Here is a 19147-nt window from a genome sequence, read left to right as displayed (position 1 = left end):
AAATGATACATTTACAGCATGTCTGTACTGTAAAAGTATTATACTCCCTGTATGACACTTGCTCTAATTGAAATAAATTCTCATTTTGAGGGAGAGAGAGAATGGGGTATCAAAAATCTGGTGAAATAGTTGTACTCCTACAATTACATCATCCTAAACTGCTCTTCCTCACAGTCAGACCTAAGTCTTATATATTACACAATGAGGATGACGATGATCTTATTTTTGGACCACAGTCTTCTTTATTCCCTGTGGAGCCAATAAGAGCCAGTTTTCTTTTCAGTGGGTTTTGGAAGAAATTCATGGAATGAGCTGCTCTAGATGTTTAAGGCTGTAAGTGCCCTATCACTGCACTAGTCATGTAAAAAGCCAGTATTTAGTGGGAAACCTTATGATCAAATGGGGGATTGGCTTATATGAGCTTTAATGCTTCTTTTAACACTTTAGTATCATGATTTGGAGTGAGCCAAATTTTATTTAATTAACATTTATTGAGTCCCTTGTATGTGTACTAAACTCACTGTTGCAGCTATAGGAAATAAAAGAAAAATAAGTAGCATGAGTCCTAGAGTATGGAGAATATTTTACTGTGGCTACTGCTACAATTTGTTTGTTTTAATGAATAAAGCTCAAAGGATGATACCAAAACCCTTTGCGTGTGCCAAAGGCCAAGGCAGTGTTAGGTAATAATGGGATAAAAATAACTTTGTGGTTTGTCACATATTCCCATTCCAACCGAAAGTATATAACTAGAAGAACAAACACCCTGCTGAGTTCCTCAGCTGCCCATAAATACCCTAACCCTGAGCATTTACTTGGATCTGGGTTTTGCCTCTCTTCCACTTAAGGTCAATAAGGAATGACACTTTGAATCTGATCCAAAGTAAGAAAAAACTTTTACTTTTCTGAAACAGAATAAAGTTGGATGATTTACACTACCTGGCTTCAAGACTTACTATAAAGCTAAAGAAATCAATACAGCAGGTCCTCAAATAACATTATTTTGCTCAACATCATTTGTTATAACATTAATGAGAAAAACAAATCAATTCCCAGCCAGGGCCACATGTTCTCCCCATGTCTGTGTGGGTTTTCTCTAAGGACTCCTGTTTCCTCCCACATCCCAAAGATGTGCACGACAGGTAAACTGGTGTGTCTGAATTGTCCCAGTCCGAGTGAGTGTGGTGTAGGTGAGTCCACCCTGTGATGGAAGGGCATCCAGCCCAGGGTGGGCCCCTGCCTTGTGGCCTGAGCTGCCAGGATAGGCTCTGGCCCCTGGCAACCATAAATTGGAATAAGCAGGTTGGAAAATAATGATCTTACTTGTTTTTATTCATCTTTCTTAAGTGTATGTATGGCTCATATATATCTCAATGTTTAAGAAGAGAAGTGTTTTGGATCTTTATTTAGAAATTTGGTGATGTTTTTGTGATCAGAAATATGCTGCAGGAATTTAACTCTTATTCATATTGTGGTAAAACTGGTTTGGTTATATATACATCATTTCACTTAAAGTTATAGTTTCTAAGAAACTATCAGTGATGTTAAGTGAAGTTACATACAATGTAGTGCTGGCTGGCATAAGGATTGATAAGTAGATCGATAGAACAGAATGGAGAGCTGAGAAATAGATACAAAATTATAAAATCATTTGATTTCTAACAAAGGTGCCAAATCAGTTCAACGGGACAAGGAGTCTTTTCAACAAATGACACTGGAATAAGTAGATATCCATGTGGGAAAACAAATAAACTTCAACCTCTACCCCAAATAAACTTCAACCTCTACCCCAAAACATACACTAAAATTAATGAGATGAATCATAGACTTAAATACAAAGCTAAAATCATAAAGCTTTTAGTAGAACACATAAAAGAGTATCTCTTTTATTCAGAGGTAAAGTTTTTGGGGTTTTTTTGGTTAGGACATAAAAAACAATAATCAAAAACTTAAAAATCAATAAATTAGATTTAATTAAAATAAAAAATTTCTACCCATCAAAAGACAACATTAAGAAAAGGAATAGGCAAGCCACAATCTAGAAGAAAAATTAGTAAAACATATATACAACAAAGGACTGATATGCATAACACAAAGAATTCATAAAACTCAATGATAACCTAGTTTAAAAATGGGCAAAAGACTTGAACACAAACTTAACAAAAGAAGGTATACAAACGATGAATAAGCACATGAAAAACTGCACATGATTAGTCATCAGGGAAGTGCAAATTAAATCACAGTAAAAAGATAGCACTACACACCCACTGGAATGGCTAAAACTAAAAAGACTAAAGACATCAGCTGCTGGCAAGGATGTAGAGCAACCAGAGCTCTCATGCACTGTAGTAGGAGTGTAAAATGGTACGATTGTTTTGGGAAAATATTTAGCAGGTTCCTACACTATGAATTTCATACCTACACTATGAAATTCTACCCAGAAATTCTACCTTTATTATTTACCCAAAAAATAAAACTATATGTTGATAAGATGACTTGTACAAGAATGTTCATGGCCACTTTATTCATAAAAGTCAAAAACTGGAAATAGCCCAGCTGTCCATCAGCAGAATGGATAAATCAACCATGGCATATTCACCAATGGAATACTATCCAGCAATAGAAAAGAACAAACTACTGATAAACACAACATGGATGAGTCTTAAAAATATCATGCTAAGCGAAAGAAGCCTTACATGGAATCATATAGTACAAAAGAGCATATATTGTATGATTTCATTTATGTAAAGTTCTAGGGGGAAAAACACACAAAAAAAACTAATCTATGATGAAAAAAAAAAAAAAAACAGAACCATGGATGCTGGAAAAGAGGAACTGACTAGAAAGAAGCCTGAGGGAATTATCCATGAGGGAGTGATGGTAACAGTCTATGTCTTACTAATGGTTTAGGTTACAGGTGTAACCTAAATATACAGGTGTACATTCCCCAAAACTTAGGGAATGTACACTTAAGGTTTATGCATTTCATTCTTGTAAATTTTTCCTCAAAAGAAAAAAATCTGTGAATAAATATTGAACTCTACCTAATGGCAGAAAGTATTTAGGGGGAAAAGTAATGGTATATTAAATTTACTCTACAATGCATAAGAGAAAAAAGAAAGGTTGATGGATGAATAGAGAGATGGATGGAAAGGTAGATAATGTGATACTTAACTGGGGGATATTTGGGAAGTCATTGTAAAAACTGTTTCTACTTTTCTATATGTTTGAAATTTTTCATAATAAAACATTGGGGGGAATTGTGCCAGGTGTTTGTGTTACTTATGATTGTTATCCAGGTATATAATTCCATTGTTTGAGTGGAAATTGTAATGGAACTTGTTTCTTAAGCACTGATAAGCTTGTGTGCATTGTTGGAAAGTAAGAAAAAGAAACTGAAACTGCTTGACTAATAATAATATATCTCTATTATGAGCAGGGGAATCTGAAAACTATATTTCATTGAGGGAAAAATGTTTTCCTTAACATGGATTCAGACAGTAATTATATGTCCTTGGAAGTTGTGTGTGTTTGTGTGTATGTGTATGTTTGGTCTAATAATTACCCACAGGAAAACAAGAGGAAGTATGTGAAAGTCTATATGCATAACACACTGACAGAAACCTTGGAAGGTAACAGGCTTGGAATCTGTAGCCTACCCTGAAACTCTAAATCTAGACTGAGAAACTCAAGACTTCAATGGGAAATATCATGCAATGGGTCATTGTGTCCTTGGATTGCCCTCTTGGAAGAAGGAGAACTGATTGTAGGATAAAATCAATCCCAGTGAGCAGGAAATTTCTAAAAAGGGGAGGGCAGGTTTGCAGTGGGAGGCCTAAAGAAAGGACTCATTAAGGAGAGAGGGCCACAAACGTCAAGACAAGGAAATTAGGAACTGGGTGTGCCCATGAAGAAACTGAAAAATTACTGTAAAGGAATAATGTACTATTGATCCTTATCAAACGTACCCATCAAGAGAATAATCAGGAAGTTTAAGTTAGAAAGTTCTAAAGAAATAGTACGAAACAGCTAGACCTTGAGGAGAGATGGACCTCTAAGAGGTCCAGTGGGCAGAAGAAGGAGAAAAGGTGGGCAGAACTGTGGGACAATCAGTATTCTTTTCTTTGGAACAGGACAGAAGCTGAGAACACAGAAGGAACTTGACCAAGAACACCTGAAGGTCTCAGTCAATGTTGGACTCTGCATATTCCATTCCCAGTAGCCTAAGAATAGGATACTACCTTAAAGAGAAACTAGATGAAAATGAAATATACAGACATCAAGAGTTGAGTCATAAGAAGTCGTCACCATGGCATAAGGACTTTGTACTGCAAAAGATGCCACAAAGGGTAAGAATAAAAGTTTGTATAAAAAAAAGTTAACTGTAGTCTGTACTTTAAAAAAAAAATTTTTTTTTTTTTATTTCAAAGAGAGTGGAAGGGGGAGAGAGAGAGAGAGAGAGAGAGAAACATCAGTGTGAGAGAGACACATCAGTTGGTTGCCCCAACTGGGGCAGGGATCAAGCCTGCAAGCAAGGTACATGCCCTTGGCCAAAATCAAACCCGGGACCTTTCAGTCCGAGGGCTGATGCTCTAACCACTGGGCCAAACCGGCAAGGGCTGTAGTCTGTATTTTTTTTAAAAATATCTTTATTAGTTTCAGAGAGAGAAAGGGAGAGGGAGAGAGTTGAAACATCAATGATGAGTCAGTCATCATTGATTGGCTGCCTCCTGCATGCTCCTGACTGGGGATCGAGCCCACAACCCGGGCATGTGCCCTGCCTAGGAATTGAACCCCGATCTCCTGGATCCTAGGTCGATTCTCAACTGCTGAGCCATGCCTGGCCGGGCATATAGTCTGTACTTTTAAGGAAGCTTCTGAGTAATGCTGACCTGCTGTATCTTCCCTGACTCTGGTCAAGCCAGAATGGGGAAAAAATCATGGAGTAACAGATATACATGGTCTTGCCTATATTGTCCCTCACTATCACTTCTGGGAAAGAAGCCCAGAAACAGTCATTGTTTGTTCACCCTGCTCTTCTATCACCATAGAAGGATGGGTTTGCCTGGACGGTTCAGGATGGAGGTGGGAAATAAAATAGGGAGTCAGCAACTATACTTCCTTTAATTGCCCCCAACCCTTCAATAAAGCATTATATGTGAATAAGTTTTATATTGATGGTGTGGAAGAAAACTAAAGTTCAGTAATGGAAGTATAGCCTTCCTTATATCACCTTTTCTCTGAGATCCAATTGGCAGTAGCAGCAACATTATTTCATCAAAGACAGTAAGCTCAGAGTTCTAGATGGCAACAACAGCTGAGTGTAACCCAAAGTATAACTAAGTGGTAATGAGGGGCATAAATCACAGAGAAATAACAACTCAGTAGCAGATGAGAAAATTCCCCTTTGCTTAAAACACAAGAGAACCTTGAGGGGATTGGTAGGACATTTCATCATATAGAATTCTATATGATTATAAAGTTCTAATCCATCTCTTTGACATAGTATGTTGTCTTACATTGATATCTGCAAGCAGGAAATATGAAGGGAACATAATTGTCCCTCTCTATAAATGTATTACAATATATTGGAAAGACAAAACATAAGCAAAACCATTAACTAACAGTGCATATGCTCAACTGTGTGGTAAATTTATGCAATATAGGTTTAAAAAGAGAAAATATCAATTCAAGCTGGATGATATACAGCAGATTTTACAGAAACCATAATTCACCACTTCTTGAATTCACCACTTCCCTGTGTTTCTTCCAGAGTATGTCTTATTACCCTATCCTTTCTCCTTCATCCACACTCTCAGTCCTAATGTTTATCTCAATGTCTGACATTAGCTATGTACGTACTAATTAAAATTTTAATGATTATTCCTAGCTGGTCACTCTACCACTAGCCATTAGTCCTCTTATATTTTCTAAGTGAAGGCCAGTCATCACCTTTGTTGCAAAAGGCAGAAAGCTGGGTATCAGACTCTTCCTTACCCCTCACATCCAAATAGCCCCCCAGTCTTGTGTTTTCCATCCCCTTCAGAGCTTTTTAAATACCTTCTCTTGATTATAATAGCCTTCATTATGCCTCTTAATTGCGCTCCAAACCTCTAGTTCTCCACTTTCTGCCTCCTGTCACTATCCTCAAATCTATTCGTCATAGTGCTGGTGAAGTATTCTAAAATAGAAATTAAATTTTGTTACTTCCCCATCCTTCAATGGTTCTCTGTTGACTTCAATATAAAATCCAAACTCCTCAGTATGGTGACGAGTGGAAGCTTCCAGATCTGGCCCCTTCCTCTTACTTATATCTTACTACTACTACTATCACTTTAGTCACAAGGATTTTTGAACCTTTACACTATTTCCTTTGCTGGGAATATTTTACTCCACATTTATATCAACTTGCCTATCCTTTAAGCTATAGCTCAAGAATCTCCTCCTCTAGAAAATAACCCTTAACCCCCTTTCCCCACCTGGGGTACCCCTCCCATGCATAGGATTTATCACACTGTATTGTAATTATCTCTTTGCTTATTGTCTCTTCCACTGGTGGCTTTCAAGCTTTACTGACCCAGACCTATATAGTAAAAAGTACATTTTTATCACAACCACATACATATTGAAATGAAAATTTCATTGAGCAATATTGAACTTTACTACATATAATGTAATCCAGTATTTATTATTCTGTATTATTCTATTTTTTTTCTAATTCTGGTTTAAACATACTGAATTGGTTTCATGAACCATAGTTTAAAAACACTGCAATAGACTGTGAACTCACATAGATTCTCAAGCATGGTGGATGCTCAATATAAGTAATTAAGGAAAAGATGAAACAAATATCTCTGTATCCCTAGCAATTAGCACAAGACTAGGCATGTAACAGTGGAAAATAAAAATGATTGAGAAAGAATAAATACACACTTTTAGGGCAGACCATTTTCATGAATCACCTCCTGCCATCACTTCCCTTTTTAAGAGCAAGAGTTTCTTACAAAACATTAAGATCAAAACATACCCATGTTTTCAGAGACAGGCAAAACTGGAGATGGGACTTTAAAAATTGTTGAGTTTAAAGGGCATAATGACATAGAGATATATGATTGCTAAAGGCCAACTGTTAGGTCTTCCCAAAAAGCCTAATGTGGTAAAGTCACCAAGGTCTAGGATCTGGTTATCAGTTCTATAGGTCAGAAATCATCTTGTAAATTGTCCAAAGATCACTTAAGCTAACCAAATTCACAAGATACTGATGAATATTTAATATTAACTAATATTTATTATTGATTAATTACAATGTATCAGACAGTATTCTAAGCACTGTATATGAATCTGTCCTCAAAACAACCCTGCAAAATAGGGTTATTTCATGTTACATCCATTTCAAAGATGAGAAAAATGAGACTGAGATATTAAGCAATTTTCCCAAAGTAATACAGCTAGTAAGTGGTAATTAAAAGGTTAGTAAAAGACTATTAATAAAACTGTTGTGAAAAATCTCTCAGAAAATAGAAAAATACACAAAGAAGGGAAGAAAAATTATTTAAATATAGAGAACTCATCCAGGGGTGCTGATAATTGACTATTAGGAGTTCAGAGGAAATAGACATTTAAAATGATGGGGAAGAAATTAACAAAGAAATAAATAAGAGAATATTCCAGATCCAAATGATGAATTTTGAGTTTCGAAGTGTTTATATATTCAGAACAATGAATGAAAAAGATTCAATATGAAGGCACATTATGAAATATCAGAACATTGGAAATAAAAAAGACTATCCTGTAGCCAGAAAACATACATCCACAGGCCAAGAGGAGGAGGTGAAAATGGCCTCTCTCTTGCCTGGATGGCGTTGCTCAGTGGTTAGAGCATCAGCCCGTGCACCAAAGGGTTTGATTCCTGGTCAAGGGCACAGTCAAGGGCATGTACATGGGTTGCATGTTCGATCCCCTGCCCTGGTCGGGCCCCTTGTAGGAAGCAACCACGTCGATGTATCTGTCTCTCTGTCTTTCTGTCTCTCCCTCCCTCCTTCCCTTCCATTCTCTCTAAAAATCAATGGAAAACTATCCTTGGGTGTGGATTAACAAAAAAGAAAGAAAGAAAATGGCCCCTCTCCAGGAGTCACTGAAGAAATTTTTGCCTTCCTTCCTCACAACCTTGGGCTCATGATTTTGAGGTCCTGTATCCAAGGGAGGAATGATTCCATAAAGAAACACCATCAAGGTTCAGATGTATTAGAAACTGAGACTGCCCCCTGGCCATTTGGGACTCCTTAAGCTGTAGAATTAAAGGCAGAAAAGGGTCACCATAGGTAGCCATGTGGTGATAAATCCCAATCATCAAGGGGAAATTAGGTTGCTGCTCTACAGTAAGACAAAGATGATTATGTCTGAAACCCAACTGAGGCAACTCAATAAAGGTAGCCAACCCAGTAAGTTGGGTTGTTGGATAAGTCAATAGTGGACTCAGGTCATTTGGGAATGAATGTCTAGCACTATGCGAGATAAAGAATTATTGTGTAGTTTTTGATATAATGTTAAGTGAATGAATCAGAACTTGACATTGTACATATGTGGCAAGTATAAATGTATGAGTAATCTGAATATATTAAACAAGCCTGGAGTAGATAACTGAATTTTCTCTAAATCACAATTTGTATAGGGTCAGCAACATGGTATATCTAACTAAACCTACTATTACACTTCTTTTTGCCATTTATTTGTTTTAAGAAATAAAAGAAGTTTATTTAGTAAGATTGCTTGTCATAAATCCATGTTGCATGATAAATACGTGGCCACCCTCTGTGGATTTGTAAATTATGTTGTTGTTTTTTGATTGGGGGGAGTAGTTGTTGTTTTTCAAATATTAATACCATAGTATTTGAAAGATAAGACTATAGAGAATGCGATCCCTCAGTTCCTCCCTTTTCCATTAAAAATTGAGGATATGCTTGACTTTTTCCATTATCTGCAATCATCCCAGTTTGCAGGGAGTCCATACATATCATTGTTAATAGTGCAGATATTTCAGAGCACACGTCTTTGAAACTGCTAGTGAAGATTCCCTTTAGGCCCACCTGATGTGAAATCATCTACTCTAATCTATCTCAAACTCAAATTTCCATAGTATCATTGGTAATATTTGTACAAGGACTCTAATTTTAAAAGTATTCCTCCCATATTGGAATATTTTAGGACACTGGAGCAGGGTAAGAATCTCCTGCAATTATTTGTAGCATATTAATCTCATACTTAGGAATCCCCTAACCCCTTTCTTAACCCAAATTTGGTAAGAGATAAAAATTTCATGGCTACTCTTCTTGTTTTTTAAATCTCTACTCTATATGACCCCATTGAAAAAGATACATGAACTACATAGCATAAAAATAAAGGTTCACTAAAGAATGACATTTCATACTACAGCTATTGTTCTTATCTGTCCCAATAATGATTTAGATAAGCATTTGTCTACCTTTACTAAATTAATAAGGTGTCATAATGTACTAAACATATAAGTACACTATTTTCATTTGTGCATACCTATGGGCTCATATACAATTAAATCTCCTAATAGTAAGTAAAATTGTCATTTGGCATTTAAATGTACTATCTGATTTCTTTTGTTTAACAGAAAGCAAAGAAAACCTAAGATGATTAAATCATACAGGTACTATTTGAATGAACTGGACATTTGTCATCTCCCTGAAGCAGTCCTTCTGTGCATTTTACTCAAAAGAACAATATAAAGTTCAAAATCTGAGAATAAAAGAACTTGAAAGTCCATTTGAAAAGGAAAAAAATAGCAAAAATCTTTACCAAATGGAAATAACATACAATTTAGCTCAGCAGGGCTTCTACATATCCAAGGACAATGCAGATGTGCAAACACAATTTTTGAAAAATCAAATTTCTTTCTGGTCTTTCTTATGATTCTAGCTTAACAAGACTTACGTAAAACAAAATGCTATAATTATTTGCTAATATTTTTAAATATTTTAGAAACCCCTCAAAATTATTTTTACAACTTTAAGTGGAAGTTTTCGTTTCTAAGTATTTGTTCTTAAATGATACTATTACATGCACTCTTTTTTTAAATTTTTGTTTAAAATATTACAGATGTCCCTTTTTCTCCCCAATGACCCATTCCACCCCGTCCCATCCCCCTCCCCAGTCCCTCTGCCCGCCATTGTCCATGTCCTTGGGTTGTGCATAGATGCATATAAATTCTTTGGTTAATCTCTCCCCCTCCACCCACCTGCCCTCCTCCATTCCTCTGACATTCGTCAGTCTGATCCATGCTTCCATGTCATTGAATCTATTCTGTTCATCAGTTTATTAAGTTCTTTAGATTCCACATATAAGCGAGATCATGTGATGTTTGTCTTTCTCTGCCTGGCTTATCTCCCTTAGCATAATATTCTCCAGGTCCATCCATACTGTCCCAAAGGGTACGAGATCCTTCCTCTTTACAGCTACGTAGTATTCCATGGTGTAAATGTCCCACAGCTTTTTTATCCACTCATCTACTGATGGGCACTTGGGCTGTTTCCAGATCTTAGCTATTGTAAATTGCGATGCTATGAACATAGGGATGCATATATTCTTTCTGATTAGTATTTCAGGATTCTTAGGATATATTCCTAGAAGTGGGATCACTGGGTCAAAAGGCAGCTCCATTTTTAATTTTTTGAGGAACCTCCATACTGTTTTCCATAGTGGTTGCACCAGTCTGCATTCCCACCAGCAGCGCACTAGGGTCCCCTTTCTCCACACCCTCGCCAGCAGGATGGTAGCCATTCTTACAAGTGTGAAGTGATACCTCATTGTGGTTTTAATTTGCATCTCTCTGATGATTAGTGACATTGAGCATTTTCTCATGTCTCTTGGCCATCTGTATGTCCTCTTTGGAGAAGTGTACATGTATTCTTAACATTAACATTCAGATTTTTAGATAAGATTTTATAAAATGAGAAAATAACCCAGTATTGTAGTAAATAGATAATTCCATTTATAGGATTGTTCTTAAGGGCCAGGCATAGAGGGAAGGGAAATAAACCTGAGAGTGAGCCTAAGAAGGGAGGATAGGGGCAAGCTTAAATATAAATGTATTTAATACAAAAGCTAATATGAATAAAACTCTTTAATAAATGTTAGTAAAAGAATTTGTTCTCACTTCCAAGTAAGAACTCAAGGATGAAGATAACGTAGTTCAGCCCTGGAGGAGTTACCAAGAAGCTTGAGGGTGGAGAAAGTGATGATTCATGATTATCCTCCAGCAGGACAGATCAGGAAGTAAGGCAATCCTTCTGTGATAAGCAGGCTACCTTGGGGAGTGAACACAGCAGGCCCCAGATACAGCAGGCCTCAATGAAACCCACTGGAGAGAAGTGAGAGAAGAGTATAAAAGCCTCACTCAGCATGAAATGTGTGGCTGCTGGAGGCTACAGCATGGGCTTGTTTTGTTTGTTGTGGAAATCCAGGGAGAAAAGGAAGAAAGATGTTTTATATCCACTGTACCATTTACCCAATACCTGTGTTGAACTCTGTAAGTATATTCCTAATAGAACCTGGGTTTGGAGAGAGATCAGCTTACATTCAGCTCATATTCAGGTGTTTTACTCAAGTATAGAGAAGGAAGTATAGAGGAGGAGGGTAAGCTCCTTAAGAGAACTAGCTAGGCTTTCTTAGAACTCCGTAAGAAAACTAGAACTTAAATCTGAGTTAAAATTCTCTGGGGAAAGACAGGCCTAACTGATGTCTGAGCCTGTCTACAAGAATACCCCTGTGTCCCAGAGAATCTTATCTTTGGAGTCATTGTACCAGCGATAAATTTACTCTGGCAAAAGAACATCTCCAGACAATTATATTGATGACTCACTCTGGGCTAAAGCTACTTCCTGGTGACATCCAAAGAACAAACAATTTAATAAGGCCTATGTTACACACATGTTGATAGTAATGGGTTAAATGTGAATGAGGCAGTTTATAGGTTCTTTGATTCTAATCACATGCTCAAGGATGTTTTAAAGAAGAAACTTAGCAGTTTCCAATCCCAAGAACCACAAAGTGCTTGAACAAAAGTGTAAGTTTAGTTGTTTGGTGGGGTAAGGGGGATTTGTGTTCTTGAGGATATTACTACAAAGTAATTTAACAAACATTGAATAGGTTTCAACCATGTGCCAGATACAGTTACTTTCTATCCAAAGTTAAGTATTTCATAAAGGAAATTAGCCCTTTCTACAGAAAGAAAGGGAAGGAAAAGGTGGAAAAAAAATAGGTCCAAATTGAGAGACTTGGGCCACAGTATTGGTTCTATCAGTTACTTGCTGAGAAACCTCAAGCAAGAGTGTGGGATTAAGTCAGGGATCTTCAGGGGTGCACAGGTGATCAACTGGGGTAGAAAATATTAAAATTTAGTACTCATATTCTTTTTGTCTAAAAATAAAAAGTTAACAATAGTAGTATTTGACATAGGAATTAACCATATTAAAAATATATTAGATACATATTTATAAGAGATGCAAACAAAAGCTTTATGCATTTCTGTATACCAAGTAAAAAAGTATGACAAGGACTAGATTACTTGACTTCTAAAATCACTTTGCTTTAAAATTCCTGATTCTATATTATTCAAAGTACCTTAGTTTCTCTTAAAACTATATAAAAAATAAATAACACCATATCTGTAGTAAAAAAAACTTCCTCACATACAATAAAATTTAATTTTACAAACATATAAAAAAGTAAACCTTCTATTCTTTAAATGCATCCTAACCCTACCAATACATCCTTCTTATCTGATAAAACAGGTTCCCTTTGTATTATATGGTGCCAGTGGCAGGACCCTTTTTTCCTCTTAGCTCATTTAAGAGACTGGCAAAGGGATTCTCTGACAGCCTGTGTTGATGAGATTAATGACAAACTTAAAGTCTGGAAACCCTCTAGCAAATTTTTCAGAAAGAATTCTTTTAATTTTACAAATTTACACAGTAACCGGTTGGTTTTGCTTGTTGGAACTATATATATATTCCCTTAAAATTCTGATTTGCAAAAAAAAGTATAAGAAACACTACAATAAAATTTTAGTTTATAGTTCTTTTTTCTTATATCTTATAATTCTATATCTTACAGTGATTTTAGAAGTCAAGTAGAATTATAATATCTTATAAGAATTATATCTTATAGTTCTATAATTCTTTTATAATTCTTGAACTAGACACTTAACTGACAGCATTAGATAGCTGGTATAAAAGCTCTTCACTTTGTGTGTCCAGATCATAGGAAGTTAAGAATCTTGCTGTGCACAGTGATATGAGTAAATGGGTTACAAAGGAGTTAAATAAAAAGCAATCCATTAAAATGACAGTTTTCACAACACTGTGAATATACTTAACACTACTGAACTGATGCTTAAAAATGATTAACATGGTCAATTTTATGTGATGTGTTTTTCACCACAATCAAAACTAAAAAAGGCAAAATGACTGAAACAATGTATCAGTTTAAAATGAAGATTTCTAAAAAGGGGACATCTGTAATACTTTCAACAATAAAGGTAAATTAAAAATAAATAAATAGAATGAATATTTCTAGTCATAATTTTCACGCTTTTTAGTCTTATTTCTTTAATATCTAAGTAACTTTAATGAAGTTTTCTTCACCTTCCCCTTACCTGGAAACACTTTCACATTAAGAAACAATGAAAACAGCCTGGCCAGGCGTGGCTCAGCAGTTGAGCATCGACCTGGGATCCAGGTGATCAGGGTTTGATTCCCCATCAGGGCACATGCCCAGCTTGCGGGCTCGATCAATGACTCTCTCATCATTGATGTTTCTATCTCTCTCACCCTCTCCTTTCCTCTCTCTGAAATCAATAAAGGTATATTTAATTAAAAAAAAAGAAACAATGAAAACAATAGCAAAATAACAAAGTTAAAACAGAGGAATAATGGTCATTTTTTTGTTGACTAAAACTGGAAAAAAGAATTAACATTTGAAATAGCATTTTAACTATGGAATTTGAAATATCATAGGCATTATTGTGTTACCCACCCTAAGTAGACATACATAATTAATACCATTCTTATGAGTTATAGTTTCAAAAAGTAAAGCAGGGACTACTGGATGGTCATTTTGTAAACAAGTATAAGAAATTATAGTGCTCTTCCCTCATGTGACCAATCTTTACTTATAAATAATGACAGAATGCAAAACTAGAAATATTAATTTTCAACTGTTCCTTTTTTAATTAAGTTGCTTCTCTTTGATTCTGTGTATCATAATTTATAGAATGTAAAGAAGAGGGTAAGGAGTTAGCAACCATGTCTAAAAACTCCAAAAAGATTGATAAGTTTCTAATTATGAAAGCAAGCAATACATCTTCATTAAAACTAGCTAACAGTATTTTTCTTTTTAAATCCCTCATTAATCCCCATCTCAAAATTCCCTCTCCTAGAGGCAGCCACAGTTAAACTTGTTAGGTATGCTTTCAATGTTTATATCATAATACAATTTTTAATACAAATAAAATATTACAATGCAGTGTAATTTATTTTTTAACCAATTATATCGTAGATATTTTCCCAAGTCAGTATACATTAGCCAGTGCTTTTTTGTGTGTGTGAAAAGTCAAGAGAATTTTATTGACTTTTATATGTTCTTGGTGAAAACCATTCACTTGTAAAAGTTTGAAATTTGATATGAGATTTATTCACACTTAATTTTACACATAAATTATTTAATCTGGGGATCAGACATAATTTTTCATTTCAAGAGGACTTTTGCATGATGATATTCACAAAACTGGCACACTGTATTTAAAAACTAAATCAAAAAGAGCTAGACAAGCATGCAGCTTTATGTCACTTGAAATCTCAACACATACCACCCCTCATGCATGATCGTGGAAATATCTGCTGTGAGCTTACTAGAATATTAATAGAGAATGTCTAAAGTCATGAATGATTGTTTACAAAATAAAACCTCTTTTTCTAGTGCTTCTGGTTTTGTTATAGAAAAATATTAAAATAAAAATTAGTGCTACTGCCCGGGCGGGTGTGGCTCAGTGGTTGAGCGTCGACCTAGGATCCAGGCGATCAGGGTTCAGTTCCCGGTCAGGGCACATGCCCGGGTTGAGGGCTTGATCAATGACTCTCTCATCATTGATGTTTCTCTCTCTCCCTCTCCTTTCCTCTCTCTGAAATCAATAAAGACATATTAAAAAAAAAAAAAATTAGTGCTACTCGAGGTGCTAATTTCAAAGTCATGTATGATATACAGGTTCAAGCCATTTTTCCCCTTTCATATAGAGGCATCACAACACACTACGTGAGGACAGAATTACTGATTAAATGTACCTTGGCATCTACTATCAGCTTAGCAATGACACATTTACTATGCCAATTGATTGAAAATGGGAGTGAATTAAAACATATTCAGATATTGGGTTTACTCATAATTTGTTCTTAGTCTAAGACTCAAAAAAACTGCTAGAGAAACATGACAAAATTTATATTTCTTCCTGATACAAGAAATTTGTCTAAAAATCTATAATTATAAGACATATTTTCTTTTTAAAAAGAAATGGCTAGCCCTAGTTGGTTTTGCTCAGTGGTTAGAGCATTGGCCCTCAGACTGAAGGGTCCCGGGTTTGATTCCAGCCAAGGTACCTTGGTTCTAGGTTCAATCCCCGGCCCCCATTTGATATCTCTCTCTCTTTTCTTCTCTCTCTGAAAAGCAATGGAAAAAATATCCTCAGGTAAGAATTAAAAAAAATAAAAGAAAGGAATGGCTACTTTTTTCATGCTTAGATTCTTAGAGATTATTCAAATTTTAATTTGGGCCCTCTTTTCTGGAAAGGTGGGAAAGTGTGGTTCAGTACTATAAGGCATATTCAACAAACACAGGGATGTTTCAAAGAGGACTACAGAGCACTGTTACAATCAGCCTACTGCAATAGTTTTCGTTCTTATAATCATGTAAAATAACAAAAAACAAAACTCAGCTGCTTTTGATGAATGTTTAGGTTATTTCCAATTTGCCAATAAAATTAATGATGCATTGAACATCTTTGTTGATATATCTTTGCATTCTTGTACAAATAGTTTTGTAGGACAAATGCTTGTAAGGGGAACTGTTGCCTCAAAAGATATACAAATTGAAAGTTGTGTTAAAGTTGTTAAAATTGCTAAATTGCTTCTCAAAAACTACTAGTTTCTACATCTATGGATAGTGTATAAGTTAAAAAAATGTAATGTGTGCTGGGCTCTTTCTGGAGCACTCCCAAGTTCCAGTGTGAACTTCCTCCTAAACTCTAAGGGTCCCCAGGAGACTTGCAACCAGCGAGCAGCGAGCAGTGGTAGCTCATCCTGTACTTATCCCCTGAAACTGTCTTCAAGGCCTCTTTTCCTCTGACTTTTCAGTAAGCTACCAGCTGCCACGCCTTGGCTCCCTTCTTTCCTATAACATTTCTAAAGAGCCAAAGCAGCCCCACCTAGGCTCTCTCCTGTTGCTTCTCCTATCCTAGGCCCTTATTTCACAATCCCCAGCTTTAATAAACGTATTCTCAAAACCACCTGGACTCGTTTTGTGAAGTCTTTCCTACACTAAGTCAAGAACCCACACACTACAGGCTGGCCCGAGGCTCTGACCAGGTCTCTTTCCGATGACAATATTTCCTTGAGCAACTATAGAAGACCTTTAAGCAAGGCTGGCATTTGGTGTGAATTAATTTCTTCCAGAGGAGATGAGCTATTTAGAATACAAGACTGTTCTGGAAAATGGACAAATATGGGGGAGGATGGCTGCCTTCCAAGGAAAAACAGAACATTTCCAATAACAATTAGGAAATAAAGGTGAAGTGGAAACAAAAAAGGAAAGTGCAGTCTGTTGGCAATGTGTATCTTTAAGTTATTCCTCTAACAGTAGTTTTCAATATTAGCTGGTCTATTTTTATTTTCTTTCTTTTATCCCATATGAAAGTCATCTAGCTTGGTAGGGGATTCTGGATAACTGTCTGGGAACTGAAACTCATACCCCACCCCCATACCATTAGCACTATGAGCTAAACAAATGCGTTAACTAGTTATTGTTATTAATCTGTATATATTTTTAAATAAAGACACATTAAGACCTACATTTATGTTTTAGACCTCAGATTTCCTACCTCCACTTTCTGATGACCATATGTTTAATGCCATGTCTTTAAAAAAATATCCCTTCTGGAGGTTTCAAAACCTGATGGCAAAATTTACTAGTCTATATTCTCTTGAACCTGTAGCAAACACACAGTTGCTAGTTCATTCCTAAGAGTGTAATATGGCCTTTTCCAGACCTCTTATTATAGAATAAATATTATTATACAAATACCACCTCATATTAACATAGAATTTTGTTTTAATCCTCACCCAAGGACATTTTTCCATTGCTTTTAGAGTGGGAGGGAGTGAGGGAGGGAGGAACATCGAAGTGAGAGAGACACATCAATTGGTTGCTTCCCCCACAAGCCCCCAACTGGGCAGAAGAATGAATCTGCAACCCAGGTACGTGCCCTTGACCAGGATTCAAACCCACAACCTTTCGGTTCTTGGGCTGACACTCTAACCACTGAGCACACTAGCCAGGGCTTAACATAGAATTTATGATAAACATTGTTCCATTTGATTTTCAACCAGTGTGGTGACTGGGAAGGATTATATTGTCTCCACTTAATAGATGAAACAAGGTTACAATCATGAAGAAGTAGAACTTAGACTAGTAGGGCTTGAACTTTGCACACCATACATATCAGGACAGCATATTTTTTTTCATAGGTATTTTATTCTATGGTGGTAACATACATTTCCTAAATTCATTTAGAATAAGGTAAAATATACATTCAAAAAGAGGATAAAACCCTATCTCCATGTAGTCCAAAAGAGGAAATGCTTTTCTTTTTTGGTAATTTTACTATTACTAATCTGAAAGACATCATTCTTTTATCTTTTAGGCAAACTGTACCTAAACATGAATTCTGTGGCATTTTAATAAATGTGAGAACAGCGCTAAGGCAAGGACAATTTAAAACTGTAAAATCTCTCCATTTTGCAAGCTGATCATACCAGTCACATGATACGTTTCACATATTTCTTACTCATATTCATCTTATTTCTTTTTCACATTTATCATGTATAGATTTCATCATATTTCTTTACTACAACTAACCACAAAGTCGCAGGACTAATCTGTTTCAGATTTGCTGCAGTTACGAAAAATTCTCTTGATTTCTTATTTCATGGATCATAATTGCTAGTCAGCAATTGACTTATCTACAGATAAGGTGGTTTTGGAAAGAAATAGTGAGTGTTGACATTTTGAAGAGATTATAAAAAATTGCTTTCCTTTTTTGATCCATGATGTCATTGATTTCCATTAGTATTGATTTCAGTTTTCTGCTTAACACTGTATAATCAAAATTTCTGGTGTTTCATTAAGGCTTAAAGGAAAAGGATCTGAGCATTCTCGGTACCTGTTTTTGATCTTTATCTTCAGGAGGCCCATCTCCATGTAGTCCAACAAATACTGGGGTATCTGAAGAACTGGACTCTTGCATAGGCTGTATACTGAATAGACTTGGGCAATCTCTTTTCTGGGCTTTAGTTTCCTCATCTCTAAAATGAAGGGGTGCATTAGTTCTAGACTATCATTCCAAGGGTCCATTTTAGCTCTAGCATCATTGTAAAACCTAATAAGCAACATTGGCTGACACAAGGCATTCTATTGTATAGACAATACTGTGGGAATATTTGGGATATATTAAAAAAAAAAGTGGCTTATCCTCTGGGACAAAGTTTCAGCAGTTACTAAATACTAACAAGCCCAATGGCTCAAAACAGGTAGCGTATTGTGATGTGGTTCAGGCCGCTAGGACTTGAAACCTGCAGGACCAGATCAGGCCACTTGAGGTATTAAGTAACAATTTCAGTACACTAAATGGTTGCCTAGCAACCTTAAGAGTGAAAGCAGAGTACCTAAATTGACGTCCCATCGTATACTGTTAAAAAACGTGAGAAAAGTAAAACGATGTTAAGCAAATATTGATAGCAAAAATAGAAACAAAGCAAGTGAAATTTTCTCCCGCAACCGCAATTCAATTTCTACA

The 19147-nt window shown here is 36.0% G+C and overlaps 1 protein-coding gene across 1 annotated transcript in view; it reads right to left on the bottom strand.

The window, feature by feature from the left end:
• The window catches only part of SLC25A12 (solute carrier family 25 member 12), a 106233-nt gene extending 87608 nt beyond the window's left edge, over positions 1-18625 (bottom strand). Inside the window, exon 1 of the mRNA XM_016204468.2 lies at positions 18515-18625. Coding sequence (XP_016059954.1) covers positions 18515-18598 — 84 coding nt within the window. The 5' untranslated portion in view covers positions 18599-18625. The remainder of the gene's footprint in view (positions 1-18514) is intronic.
• Between the last annotated feature and the right edge of the window lie 522 nt (positions 18626-19147).

The sequence above is a fragment of the Miniopterus natalensis genome, chromosome 8, assembly GCF_054644295.1.
Source record: "Miniopterus natalensis isolate mMinNat1 chromosome 8, mMinNat1.hap1, whole genome shotgun sequence".
NCBI classification, from domain to species: Eukaryota; Metazoa; Chordata; class Mammalia; order Chiroptera; family Miniopteridae; genus Miniopterus; species Miniopterus natalensis.
Note: the sequence above shows the minus strand (reverse complement) of the source record. Positions and strands in the feature narration are given on the sequence as shown.